Raw genomic sequence first — 13,705 nt, 5'->3', positions numbered from 1 at the left:
AAATACTACTTAGGCTGTGCTTTAAGCACTGCAGGCCCCCACTTTTTAGCTATCTAATATATTTCTAACAACATTTTTTGTATTATACATGTTGCGTATTATTAATGTTGGTATATGCCCTTTTCATGTTCTTATCTGTTTTTTCCCTTTTGTGATGTAATTGCCCATTCACTTGATTGGATATATGTGATCATGTGACCATGCATGGCTGTATATATGGAGGTGTCTCCCCACTTGTTTATGCCTGATGAAGGGCTTGGGCCTTCTATTTGGGCCTTCTAAATATTTTTAATGATATTCGGGTTGCGGTCGGTCGGGTCGTTTGAAAAAAAAAATGCAAATTAAACCTTTGTACAGTGTGTAGTATTAAAACAATTTTCTTTGAAATACTTTGGCCTATACTTTATTGGCTGAATAACTGGCATGAAGATGACACACAAGCTCAGTCTAAGTTCTGGTGATCCAAGAACCGCTGTACCTCTGTGTTCGTTAGTACACGAATGCGCAGTACCAGCTACTCGTGCTCATCACTTCTCTCAGCAGTGGCACCAACATTTCTCAGTTCAGTGAACTGTTGGGGTTACTGGAGTAAAATATACTCTTGGATATTGGTTTTTCAATTTGGAGGGACTGTCAGGCATGTCTGAAAGTGAGTAACTTTAATAACTTGTGGATTAAGCACTGACGCAAGACATGAACTGTTCAGAACAATTCAGTCCAGTTCACTAAAAAGTACCAGTTCAAAAGAACGATTCGTTCACGAACCGGCCAACACTACCATAGAGATCATATAAAGACTAGATGCCCCATTGGCTGCTGGGCACTGAGAAATGCGGCTGCCATCTAAACTGGTCGTATTCCTATTGTGTTGCATAGCAGGTCTAGATGAGCGCAGCATATTCCTGCTCAAATCGGCGGACTATTGCTCGGGAGTTACTTGTCGTAAGATTTAACATTACCGGACTACAGTTTATATTTTGTGATTAAAATATCCCATGCGTCCTGTACCATAGCTACATGCATGACATTTGCAACAAAAAACCCTGTGCGAAAATCAGTTCGGTATTCAGTGAGATGATTCATTAAATGCGCTGACAACTCATATCTCCTGCCAAACAGATTTGGTTTCACCACATTGGCAGAATGAGGCAGTTTTTCAAAGTCAAAAGCAGTTAAACCAGACATGCAGCAAAATGACAAGTCAGATACAATCAAGGATTGATTTGTCAGTTTTATTGAGAACTCTTTTGCCCTTGAACCATTACAGGACCAAGTGAAGCCTTGCCTTCCCACTCAATTCCTAAAGAGAAGAAAGCCCAGTTAGACCACTTGAATCAAAAGCAACCTTAGAAAGAGCAAACGCTACCAACCTCCATAGGGAGAAGCAGCAAATTCACCATCAGGACCACATGTTGAGTCACAGCAACCACAAACTTGGTCATTTCCATCAGCAGCAAACCATCTGCAACACAAACACATAGAGCCTTCAACATGAGAAAAGTCATCTTAAAACAAAAATAATAATCAATTACCCGTTGGCATAGGAACAGGATTTGCGCTGAGCATCACTGGGTGCAGAAGCAATAGTTGCCTTCAGAATACATGTTATGTAGATCTGCAAGAGATGACAGACAGGTCACAAAACCAAAGCAGATGGGAGGAGAAGTCAAGTTAACTCATTCATAGTACATACAGAAGGACTGTTGCCCTCCTGGAACATGAACGCCTCCAGCTGGAACTGGATCTTGTCAGCTTGTGACCGAGGCATGAAGCGGGAGCTGGAAGCTGTAGTTTTGGCATCCACAAAGCACCTGACGACGAAACCAACTGAATGTCAACTGTAGAGCATCAAGCAACTAGATCTTACCCATGACTGTGATAGTGTTTACAAAAGGTAACTTAAGAGTCCTACCACATCAAGATCCATACCCTTACCCATGATTCTCAATGAAGGAATATCTCGGAAGAGAGTTCACATCAGGTACTTGAGTGGCCACACAGCGGTCCACAAACACACGCAGAGGCACATGATTATACTGCTTCACAGATGCCTCAATGTTAATAACACCGCCCAGGAAATACGAGTATGAAGGCCTCTGATAGGACCAATCATCTACAAAAAATAAACGAACAAATAATTAGGCAGAGCCACAATAGCAAGCAAAGGTAACGTTTTATTTAAAGAAAATCTGTACCAACCCATCATGATCTTCAGGGAGAACACCAAGACTTCTTCACCAGCCGCTGTTGAGGCATAAGGAATCCATGTTGGCCTCAAGGCATCACTGCTTACATTTTGGAGCCTGCGGTTCATGAAAGTACCCATTAAATGGTCTCCCAGTTGAATGAGAAAGTGCAGAAAGTCACAGAGACCTCCTACCTTTGATAATGGCATTGAACACCAACAATTGCACCATCGGTCCGGGTAATCGGAGTACCTGCAAGCGCCTCAGGGGTGTAGGTAAGAGAGAAGGTGTAGACAAGCTCATCCTCATTCATCTGTAAAAAGATTGTGGTTACCAAGAGGGTCATCCCACAGACTTTACATACACCAACACTGTGCACTCATTTCTAAGAGAACGTGCAATATGGTGGAAATCCCAAAGAGAAAACACTAATTAGTATACTCTTCACATGCCCACAGCCACCTTCAAAAGCTCTAGTGTTGCCAGAGAAAGTCAATGTTTGGGAAGCATGCACATTTTGGAAACACAATTAAAAGGTACAAGAGTTACTGTTTAAGCTCCTTTCATACGATTTATGGGACGGTTTACATCAGATGTTGGTGTGAAGGGTTATTTAAATGAAAATAGCTTGAACATTGACCTATTCAAATAGATATAACTTGGTCTTAACTGGCATTGTAAAACCAAGTGAACTGACATTCCTTGAAAGGTCCTCCACCACAACAAATAACCATTAAGATAAATTCTTACCATCAGCACACTGTTGCAGTCCTGTAATTCATACTCGAAGATGAGCACTCTTGCCCCAGGATCCTGACCAACAACAGGACATCCACCTAAAGACAGACCAGTTGGCTGGATCAACTGACCATTGCTGAAGAAGTCCTGCTGGGCCTCTACGAGAACCCGGTTCTCTCCACATTGAACCGCTACGCTGTTGGGAGTCACGGGTTGCCTCAACTGGAAGTCCACCGCCACCTCACTCTGCACCTCTGGAACGATGGGATACCTCCAATCCAAAGGCTTCACTGGACCCTGCAACAGCAGCTTCTCCTGAAGACCAAAAGGATCCTGTGCAAGGCTTTTGGAGTCGGGACCCAGAGGACTCTGAAACTGAGAAGCCACTTGCAAAGGGTTCCAGAGCCCTAGAGGAGAAAGGGCAGGACTTCTGGTAGCTGGATCTGATTTTGGCCCCATGCTTCTTGGACTATGACTGTACCTCAAACTTCCCAAGACATCAGGCAGATCAAATGCAACAATCACAACCACTAAGACAACTTTCAGGAACCCCATCCTAACAATCTTTAACACAAACACCACAATACACACCAGCTCTTGGCTTTCCCGTTTTATACAACTTTGAGTTAAGGTGGCTCCACCCCTTTTACCTTAATTGATCATTTTTGATTCTCCTCTGGACCTGTAGAGTGTATGTATCTTGGGGAAGCACCAGTCTGCACATTTTTTTATGCATCTGTCTCTGTCCAAATAGCCACACTTGCCGTCTTTGTACTTGATATAATATTGAAGAAAGTTGAATAATATTCCACTTACATGACCTACAGTATTTCCGGTCTTTGATCCCTAGGATCTCCAAGAAATGTTGGACTTTTAAGTCAAAGGCATATCTCACATATATTGCATAAAGAAATTGCATATAATATAAAAAAATATAAGCATGTCCAAGCAATGTTGGTCTTATATGTCAAACTCTTTTAAGTGCTTGTTTCTTAAAACTCTGAACCGCATATGTATGCCTTCCAGTGTTGACGTTAATCACCTATAATGGATTTTCAATGCAGCCATTTAAACTTGCCTGAGCCGTGAAGCGCCTCTCACCGCTCTGCTCCTCCTCTTCTGCTGCTTCAGTCATGTCACGCTGGCTCTGAACGAAAACACGTTGTGGAAAGGCGTTGGTCTAGTACTTTTTTTCCCCCTCTCTGCTATCATAGTTTTTCAAGATGGCGGAACTACATGCAAGCCTCCGTGGACCTACCCGTCCCATGTATATAAAGATAATAAATTCTTCGTTTACGAGGATAAGGCACATAATTGGCAGAGGTATTTGTACACCATGGATGACATATTTATGAATAAAAATATTGATTTTAAATAATAAAAGACATAAAAAAGTACACATTGTCCCTTTAAAGTCACATGTTGGTAAATAACAGAACACACTTCTCACCACAAAGGGATGTACAGTAGCTCAGTGGTAGAGTGAATGCTGTGTATGTATGATGTCTTTTATACGGATACTTTTCCAAAATACTACTTAGGCTGTGCTTTAAGCACTGCAGGCCCCCACTTTTTAGCTATCTAATATATTTCTAACAACATTTTTTGTATTATACATGTTGCGTATTATTAATGTTGGTATATGCCCTTTTCATGTTCTTATCTGTTTTTTCCCTTTTGTGATGTAATTGCCCATTCACTTGATTGGATATATGTGATCATGTGACCATGCATGGCTGTATATATGGAGGTGTCTCCCCACTTGTTTATGCCTGATGAAGGGCTTGGGCCTTCTATTTGGGCCTTCTAAATATTTTTAATGATATTCGGGTTGCGGTCGGTCGGGTCGTTTGAAAAAAAAAATGCAAATTAAACCTTTGTACAGTGTGTAGTATTAAAACAATTTTCTTTGAAATACTTTGGCCTATACTTTATTGGCTGAATAACTGGCATGAAGATGACACACAAGCTCAGTCTAAGTTCTGGTGATCCAAGAACCGCTGTACCTCTGTGTTCGTTAGTACACGAATGCGCAGTACCAGCTACTCGTGCTCATCACTTCTCTCAGCAGTGGCACCAACATTTCTCAGTTCAGTGAACTGTTGGGGTTACTGGAGTAAAATATACTCTTGGATATTGGTTTTTCAATTTGGAGGGACTGTCAGGCATGTCTGAAAGTGAGTAACTTTAATAACTTGTGGATTAAGCACTGACGCAAGACATGAACTGTTCAGAACAATTCAGTCCAGTTCACTAAAAAGTACCAGTTCAAAAGAACGATTCGTTCACGAACCGGCCAACACTACCATAGAGATCATATAAAGACTAGATGCCCCATTGGCTGCTGGGCACTGAGAAATGCGGCTGCCATCTAAACTGGTCGTATTCCTATTGTGTTGCATAGCAGGTCTAGATGAGCGCAGCATATTCCTGCTCAAATCGGCGGACTATTGCTCGGGAGTTACTTGTCGTAAGATTTAACATTACCGGACTACAGTTTATATTTTGTGATTAAAATATCCCATGCGTCCTGTACCATAGCTACATGCATGACATTTGCAACAAAAAACCCTGTGCGAAAATCAGTTCGGTATTCAGTGAGATGATTCATTAAATGCGCTGACAACTCATATCTCCTGCCAAACAGATTTGGTTTCACCACATTGGCAGAATGAGGCAGTTTTTCAAAGTCAAAAGCAGTTAAACCAGACATGCAGCAAAATGACAAGTCAGATACAATCAAGGATTGATTTGTCAGTTTTATTGAGAACTCTTTTGCCCTTGAACCATTACAGGACCAAGTGAAGCCTTGCCTTCCCACTCAATTCCTAAAGAGAAGAAAGCCCAGTTAGACCACTTAAATCAAAAGCAACCTTAGAAAGAGCAAACGCTACCAACCTCCATAGGGAGAAGCAGCAAATTCACCATCAGGACCACATGTTGAGTCACAGCAACCACAAACTTGGTCATTTCCATCAGCAGCAAACCATCTGCAACACAAACACATAGAGCCTTCAACATGAGAAAAGTCATCTTAAAACAAAAATAATAATCAATTACCCGTTGGCATAGGAACAGGATTTGCGCTGAGCATCACTGGGTGCAGAAGCAATAGTTGCCTTCAGAATACATGTTATGTAGATCTGCAAGAGATGACAGACAGGTCACAAAACCAAAGCAGATGGGAGGAGAAGTCAAGTTAACTCATTCATAGTACATACAGAAGGACTGTTGCCCTCCTGGAACATGAACGCCTCCAGCTGGAACTGGATCTTGTCAGCTTGTGACCGAGGCATGAAGCGGGAGCTGGAAGCTGTAGTTTTGGCATCCACAAAGCACCTGACGACGAAACCAACTGAATGTCAACTGTAGAGCATCAAGCAACTAGATCTTACCCATGACTGTGATAGTGTTTACAAAAGGTAACTTAAGAGTCCTACCACATCAAGATCCATACCCTTACCCATGATTCTCAATGAAGGAATATCTCGGAAGAGAGTTCACATCAGGTACTTGAGTGGCCACACAGCGGTCCACAAACACACGCAGAGGCACATGATTATACTGCTTCACAGATGCCTCAATGTTAATAACACCGCCCAGGAAATACGAGTATGAAGGCCTCTGATAGGACCAATCATCTACAAAAAATAAACGAACAAATAATTAGGCAGAGCCACAATAGCAAGCAAAGGTAACGTTTTATTTAAAGAAAATCTGTACCAACCCATCATGATCTTCAGGGAGAACACCAAGACTTCTTCACCAGCCGCTGTTGAGGCATAAGGAATCCATGTTGGCCTCAAGGCATCACTGCTTACATTTTGGAGCCTGCGGTTCATGAAAGTACCCATTAAATGGTCTCCCAGTTGAATGAGAAAGTGCAGAAAGTCACAGAGACCTCCTACCTTTGATAATGGCATTGAACACCAACAATTGCACCATCGGTCCGGGTAATCGGAGTACCTGCAAGCGCCTCAGGGGTGTAGGTAAGAGAGAAGGTGTAGACAAGCTCATCCTCATTCATCTGTAAAAAGATTGTGGTTACCAAGAGGGTCATCCCACAGACTTTACATACACCAACACTGTGCACTCATTTCTAAGAGAACGTGCAATATGGTGGAAATCCCAAAGAGAAAACACTAATTAGTATACTCTTCACATGCCCACAGCCACCTTCAAAAGCTCTAGTGTTGCCAGAGAAAGTCAATGTTTGGGAAGCATGCACATTTTGGAAACACAATTAAAAGGTACAAGAGTTACTGTTTAAGCTCCTTTCATACGATTTATGGGACGGTTTACATCAGATGTTGGTGTGAAGGGTTATTTAAATGAAAATAGCTTGAACATTGACCTATTCAAATAGATATAACTTGGTCTTAACTGGCATTGTAAAACCAAGTGAACTGACATTCCTTGAAAGGTCCTCCACCACAACAAATAACCATTAAGATAAATTCTTACCATCAGCACACTGTTGCAGTCCTGTAATTCATACTCGAAGATGAGCACTCTTGCCCCAGGATCCTGACCAACAACAGGACATCCACCTAAAGACAGACCAGTTGGCTGGATCAACTGACCATTGCTGAAGAAGTCCTGCTGGGCCTCTACGAGAACCCGGTTCTCTCCACATTGAACCGCTACGCTGTTGGGAGTCACGGGTTGCCTCAACTGGAAGTCCACCGCCACCTCACTCTGCACCTCTGGAACGATGGGATACCTCCAATCCAAAGGCTTCACTGGACCCTGCAACAGCAGCTTCTCCTGAAGACCAAAAGGATCCTGTGCAAGGCTTTTGGAGTCGGGACCCAGAGGACTCTGAAACTGAGAAGCCACTTGCAAAGGGTTCCAGAGCCCTAGAGGAGAAAGGGCAGGACTTCTGGTAGCTGGATCTGATTTTGGCCCCATGCTTCTTGGACTATGACTGTACCTCAAACTTCCCAAGACATCAGGCAGATCAAATGCAACAATCACAACCACTAAGACAACTTTCAGGAACCCCATCCTAACAATCTTTAACACAAACACCACAATACACACCAGCTCTTGGCTTTCCCGTTTTATACAACTTTGAGTTAAGGTGGCTCCACCCCTTTTACCTTAATTGATCATTTTTGATTCTCCTCTGGACCTGTAGAGTGTATGTATCTTGGGGAAGCACCAGTCTGCACATTTTTTTATGCATCTGTCTCTGTCCAAATAGCCACACTTGCCGTCTTTGTACTTGATATAATATTGAAGAAAGTTGAATAATATTCCACTTACATGACCTACAGTATTTCCGGTCTTTGATCCCTAGGATCTCCAAGAAATGTTGGACTTTTAAGTCAAAGGCATATCTCACATATATTGCATAAAGAAATTGCATATAATATAAAAAAATATAAGCATGTCCAAGCAATGTTGGTCTTATATGTCAAACTCTTTTAAGTGCTTGTTTCTTAAAACTCTGAACCGCATATGTATGCCTTCCAGTGTTGACGTTAATCACCTATAATGGATTTTCAATGCAGCCATTTAAACTTGCCTGAGCCGTGAAGCGCCTCTCACCGCTCTGCTCCTCCTCTTCTGCTGCTTCAGTCATGTCACGCTGGCTCTGAACGAAAACACGTTGTGGAAAGGCGTTGGTCTAGTACTTTTTTTCCCCCTCTCTGCTATCATAGTTTTTCAAGATGGCGGAACTACATGCAAGCCTCCGTGGACCTACCCGTCCCATGTATATAAAGATAATAAATTCTTCGTTTACGAGGATAAGGCACATAATTGGCAGAGGTATTTGTACACCATGGATGACATATTTATGAATAAAAATATTGATTTTAAATAATAAAAGACATAAAAAAGTACACATTGTCCCTTTAAAGTCACATGTTGGTAAATAACAGAACACACTTCTCACCACAAAGGGATGTACAGTAGCTCAGTGGTAGAGTGAATGCTGTGTATGTATGATGTCTTTTATACGGATACTTTTCCAAAATACTACTTAGGCTGTGCTTTAAGCACTGCAGGCCCCCACTTTTTAGCTATCTAATATATTTCTAACAACATTTTTTGTATTATACATGTTGCGTATTATTAATGTTGGTATATGCCCTTTTCATGTTCTTATCTGTTTTTTCCCTTTTGTGATGTAATTGCCCATTCACTTGATTGGATATATGTGATCATGTGACCATGCATGGCTGTATATATGGAGGTGTCTCCCCACTTGTTTATGCCTGATGAAGGGCTTGGGCCTTCTATTTGGGCCTTCTAAATATTTTTAATGATATTCGGGTTGCGGTCGGTCGGGTCGTTTGAAAAAAAAAATGCAAATTAAACCTTTGTACAGTGTGTAGTATTAAAACAATTTTCTTTGAAATACTTTGGCCTATACTTTATTGGCTGAATAACTGGCATGAAGATGACACACAAGCTCAGTCTAAGTTCTGGTGATCCAAGAACCGCTGTACCTCTGTGTTCGTTAGTACACGAATGCGCAGTACCAGCTACTCGTGCTCATCACTTCTCTCAGCAGTGGCACCAACATTTCTCAGTTCAGTGAACTGTTGGGGTTACTGGAGTAAAATATACTCTTGGATATTGGTTTTTCAATTTGGAGGGACTGTCAGGCATGTCTGAAAGTGAGTAACTTTAATAACTTGTGGATTAAGCACTGACGCAAGACATGAACTGTTCAGAACAATTCAGTCCAGTTCACTAAAAAGTACCAGTTCAAAAGAACGATTCGTTCACGAACCGGCCAACACTACCATAGAGATCATATAAAGACTAGATGCCCCATTGGCTGCTGGGCACTGAGAAATGCGGCTGCCATCTAAACTGGTCGTATTCCTATTGTGTTGCATAGCAGGTCTAGATGAGCGCAGCATATTCCTGCTCAAATCGGCGGACTATTGCTCGGGAGTTACTTGTCGTAAGATTTAACATTACCGGACTACAGTTTATATTTTGTGATTAAAATATCCCATGCGTCCTGTACCATAGCTACATGCATGACATTTGCAACAAAAAACCCTGTGCGAAAATCAGTTCGGTATTCAGTGAGATGATTCATTAAATGCGCTGACAACTCATATCTCCTGCCAAACAGATTTGGTTTCACCACATTGGCAGAATGAGGCAGTTTTTCAAAGTCAAAAGCAGTTAAACCAGACATGCAGCAAAATGACAAGTCAGATACAATCAAGGATTGATTTGTCAGTTTTATTGAGAACTCTTTTGCCCTTGAACCATTACAGGACCAAGTGAAGCCTTGCCTTCCCACTCAATTCCTAAAGAGAAGAAAGCCCAGTTAGACCACTTAAATCAAAAGCAACCTTAGAAAGAGCAAACGCTACCAACCTCCATAGGGAGAAGCAGCAAATTCACCATCAGGACCACATGTTGAGTCACAGCAACCACAAACTTGGTCATTTCCATCAGCAGCAAACCATCTGCAACACAAACACATAGAGCCTTCAACATGAGAAAAGTCATCTTAAAACAAAAATAATAATCAATTACCCGTTGGCATAGGAACAGGATTTGCGCTGAGCATCACTGGGTGCAGAAGCAATAGTTGCCTTCAGAATACATGTTATGTAGATCTGCAAGAGATGACAGACAGGTCACAAAACCAAAGCAGATGGGAGGAGAAGTCAAGTTAACTCATTCATAGTACATACAGAAGGACTGTTGCCCTCCTGGAACATGAACGCCTCCAGCTGGAACTGGATCTTGTCAGCTTGTGACCGAGGCATGAAGCGGGAGCTGGAAGCTGTAGTTTTGGCATCCACAAAGCACCTGACGACGAAACCAACTGAATGTCAACTGTAGAGCATCAAGCAACTAGATCTTACCCATGACTGTGATAGTGTTTACAAAAGGTAACTTAAGAGTCCTACCACATCAAGATCCATACCCTTACCCATGATTCTCAATGAAGGAATATCTCGGAAGAGAGTTCACATCAGGTACTTGAGTGGCCACACAGCGGTCCACAAACACACGCAGAGGCACATGATTATACTGCTTCACAGATGCCTCAATGTTAATAACACCGCCCAGGAAATACGAGTATGAAGGCCTCTGATAGGACCAATCATCTACAAAAAATAAACGAACAAATAATTAGGCAGAGCCACAATAGCAAGCAAAGGTAACGTTTTATTTAAAGAAAATCTGTACCAACCCATCATGATCTTCAGGGAGAACACCAAGACTTCTTCACCAGCCGCTGTTGAGGCATAAGGAATCCATGTTGGCCTCAAGGCATCACTGCTTACATTTTGGAGCCTGCGGTTCATGAAAGTACCCATTAAATGGTCTCCCAGTTGAATGAGAAAGTGCAGAAAGTCACAGAGACCTCCTACCTTTGATAATGGCATTGAACACCAACAATTGCACCATCGGTCCGGGTAATCGGAGTACCTGCAAGCGCCTCAGGGGTGTAGGTAAGAGAGAAGGTGTAGACAAGCTCATCCTCATTCATCTGTAAAAAGATTGTGGTTACCAAGAGGGTCATCCCACAGACTTTACATACACCAACACTGTGCACTCATTTCTAAGAGAACGTGCAATATGGTGGAAATCCCAAAGAGAAAACACTAATTAGTATACTCTTCACATGCCCACAGCCACCTTCAAAAGCTCTAGTGTTGCCAGAGAAAGTCAATGTTTGGGAAGCATGCACATTTTGGAAACACAATTAAAAGGTACAAGAGTTACTGTTTAAGCTCCTTTCATACGATTTATGGGACGGTTTACATCAGATGTTGGTGTGAAGGGTTATTTAAATGAAAATAGCTTGAACATTGACCTATTCAAATAGATATAACTTGGTCTTAACTGGCATTGTAAAACCAAGTGAACTGACATTCCTTGAAAGGTCCTCCACCACAACAAATAACCATTAAGATAAATTCTTACCATCAGCACACTGTTGCAGTCCTGTAATTCATACTCGAAGATGAGCACTCTTGCCCCAGGATCCTGACCAACAACAGGACATCCACCTAAAGACAGACCAGTTGGCTGGATCAACTGACCATTGCTGAAGAAGTCCTGCTGGGCCTCTACGAGAACCCGGTTCTCTCCACATTGAACCGCTACGCTGTTGGGAGTCACGGGTTGCCTCAACTGGAAGTCCACCGCCACCTCACTCTGCACCTCTGGAACGATGGGATACCTCCAATCCAAAGGCTTCACTGGACCCTGCAACAGCAGCTTCTCCTGAAGACCAAAAGGATCCTGTGCAAGGCTTTTGGAGTCGGGACCCAGAGGACTCTGAAACTGAGAAGCCACTTGCAAAGGGTTCCAGAGCCCTAGAGGAGAAAGGGCAGGACTTCTGGTAGCTGGATCTGATTTTGGCCCCATGCTTCTTGGACTATGACTGTACCTCAAACTTCCCAAGACATCAGGCAGATCAAATGCAACAATCACAACCACTAAGACAACTTTCAGGAACCCCATCCTAACAATCTTTAACACAAACACCACAATACACACCAGCTCTTGGCTTTCCCGTTTTATACAACTTTGAGTTAAGGTGGCTCCACCCCTTTTACCTTAATTGATCATTTTTGATTCTCCTCTGGACCTGTAGAGTGTATGTATCTTGGGGAAGCACCAGTCTGCACATTTTTTTATGCATCTGTCTCTGTCCAAATAGCCACACTTGCCGTCTTTGTACTTGATATAATATTGAAGAAAGTTGAATAATATTCCACTTACATGACCTACAGTATTTCCGGTCTTTGATCCCTAGGATCTCCAAGAAATGTTGGACTTTTAAGTCAAAGGCATATCTCACATATATTGCATAAAGAAATTGCATATAATATAAAAAAATATAAGCATGTCCAAGCAATGTTGGTCTTATATGTCAAACTCTTTTAAGTGCTTGTTTCTTAAAACTCTGAACCGCATATGTATGCCTTCCAGTGTTGACGTTAATCACCTATAATGGATTTTCAATGCAGCCATTTAAACTTGCCTGAGCCGTGAAGCGCCTCTCACCGCTCTGCTCCTCCTCTTCTGCTGCTTCAGTCATGTCACGCTGGCTCTGAACGAAAACACGTTGTGGAAAGGCGTTGGTCTAGTACTTTTTTTCCCCCTCTCTGCTATCATAGTTTTTCAAGATGGCGGAACTACATGCAAGCCTCCGTGGACCTACCCGTCCCATGTATATAAAGATAATAAATTCTTCGTTTACGAGGATAAGGCACATAATTGGCAGAGGTATTTGTACACCATGGATGACATATTTATGAATAAAAATATTGATTTTAAATAATAAAAGACATAAAAAAGTACACATTGTCCCTTTAAAGTCACATGTTGGTAAATAACAGAACACACTTCTCACCACAAAGGGATGTACAGTAGCTCAGTGGTAGAGTGAATGCTGTGTATGTATGATGTCTTTTATACGGATACTTTTCCAAAATACTACTTAGGCTGTGCTTTAAGCACTGCAGGCCCCCACTTTTTAGCTATCTAATATATTTCTAACAACATTTTTTGTATTATACATGTTGCGTATTATTAATGTTGGTATATGCCCTTTTCATGTTCTTATCTGTTTTTTCCCTTTTGTGATGTAATTGCCCATTCACTTGATTGGATATATGTGATCATGTGACCATGCATGGCTGTATATATGGAGGTGTCTCCCCACTTGTTTATGCCTGATGAAGGGCTTGGGCCTTCTATTTGGGCCTTCTAAATATTTTTAATGATATTCGGGTTGCGGTCGGTCGGGTCGTTTGAAAAAAAAATGCAAATTAAACCTT

At 41.9% G+C, this 13,705-nt stretch overlaps 3 protein-coding genes across 3 annotated transcripts; all 3 read right to left on the bottom strand.

The window, feature by feature from the left end:
- Positions 1-1,232: 1,232 nt before the first annotated feature.
- On the bottom strand, positions 1,233-3,524 carry LOC148977244 (zona pellucida sperm-binding protein 3-like). The gene is made up of 8 exons (XM_089116677.1): positions 2,937-3,524; positions 2,381-2,499; positions 2,200-2,303; positions 1,936-2,113; positions 1,694-1,811; positions 1,533-1,615; positions 1,371-1,462; positions 1,233-1,300 (listed from the first exon to the last, which is right to left on the bottom strand). Exons 1-8 carry the CDS (start codon positions 3,477-3,479, stop codon positions 1,233-1,235), a joined length of 1,305 nt encoding a protein of 434 aa, XP_088972803.1. The 5' UTR covers positions 3,480-3,524.
- Positions 3,525-5,684: 2,160 nt separating this feature from the next.
- LOC148977243 (zona pellucida sperm-binding protein 3-like) lies at positions 5,685-7,976 on the bottom strand. The gene is made up of 8 exons (XM_089116676.1): positions 7,389-7,976; positions 6,833-6,951; positions 6,652-6,755; positions 6,388-6,565; positions 6,146-6,263; positions 5,985-6,067; positions 5,823-5,914; positions 5,685-5,752 (listed from the first exon to the last, which is right to left on the bottom strand). The coding sequence occupies exons 1-8, from the start codon at positions 7,929-7,931 to the stop codon at positions 5,685-5,687; spliced, it is 1,305 nt and encodes a 434-aa protein (XP_088972802.1). The 5' UTR covers positions 7,932-7,976.
- A 2,160-nt stretch (positions 7,977-10,136) lies between these two features.
- Positions 10,137-12,428, bottom strand: LOC120492377 (zona pellucida sperm-binding protein 3-like). The gene is made up of 8 exons (XM_039690628.2): positions 11,841-12,428; positions 11,285-11,403; positions 11,104-11,207; positions 10,840-11,017; positions 10,598-10,715; positions 10,437-10,519; positions 10,275-10,366; positions 10,137-10,204 (listed from the first exon to the last, which is right to left on the bottom strand). The coding sequence occupies exons 1-8, from the start codon at positions 12,381-12,383 to the stop codon at positions 10,137-10,139; spliced, it is 1,305 nt and encodes a 434-aa protein (XP_039546562.2). The 5' UTR covers positions 12,384-12,428.
- Between the last annotated feature and the right edge of the window lie 1,277 nt (positions 12,429-13,705).

Source organism: Pimephales promelas, chromosome 11, assembly GCF_988280905.1.
Source record: "Pimephales promelas chromosome 11, fPimPro1.hap1.1, whole genome shotgun sequence".
NCBI lineage: Eukaryota > Metazoa > Chordata > Actinopteri > Cypriniformes > Leuciscidae > Pimephales > Pimephales promelas.
The sequence above is the reverse complement of the archived record's forward strand: the minus strand, read 5'-3'. Positions and strand labels throughout refer to the sequence as shown.

Coding starts and splice junctions, on each gene's coding strand:
- LOC148977244 (XM_089116677.1), bottom strand. CDS start 3,479: ATGGGGTTCCTGAAAGTTGTCTTAGTGGTTGTGATTGTTGCATTTGAT. Junction 1,463..1,532: donor TCCTGTTCCTATGCCAACGG/GTAATTGATTAT, acceptor TTTGTGTTGCAG/ATGGTTTGCTGCTGATGGAA. Junction 1,301..1,370: donor TGCTGCTTCTCCCTATGGAG/GTTGGTAGCGTT, acceptor TCTTCTCTTTAG/GAATTGAGTGGGAAGGCAAG.
- LOC148977243 (XM_089116676.1), bottom strand. CDS start 7,931: ATGGGGTTCCTGAAAGTTGTCTTAGTGGTTGTGATTGTTGCATTTGAT. Junction 6,264..6,387: donor TCCTTCATTGAGAATCATGG/GTAAGGGTATGG, acceptor TTTCGTCGTCAG/GTGCTTTGTGGATGCCAAAA. Junction 5,753..5,822: donor TGCTGCTTCTCCCTATGGAG/GTTGGTAGCGTT, acceptor TCTTCTCTTTAG/GAATTGAGTGGGAAGGCAAG.
- LOC120492377 (XM_039690628.2), bottom strand. CDS start 12,383: ATGGGGTTCCTGAAAGTTGTCTTAGTGGTTGTGATTGTTGCATTTGAT. Junction 10,367..10,436: donor TCCTGTTCCTATGCCAACGG/GTAATTGATTAT, acceptor TTTGTGTTGCAG/ATGGTTTGCTGCTGATGGAA. Junction 10,205..10,274: donor TGCTGCTTCTCCCTATGGAG/GTTGGTAGCGTT, acceptor TCTTCTCTTTAG/GAATTGAGTGGGAAGGCAAG.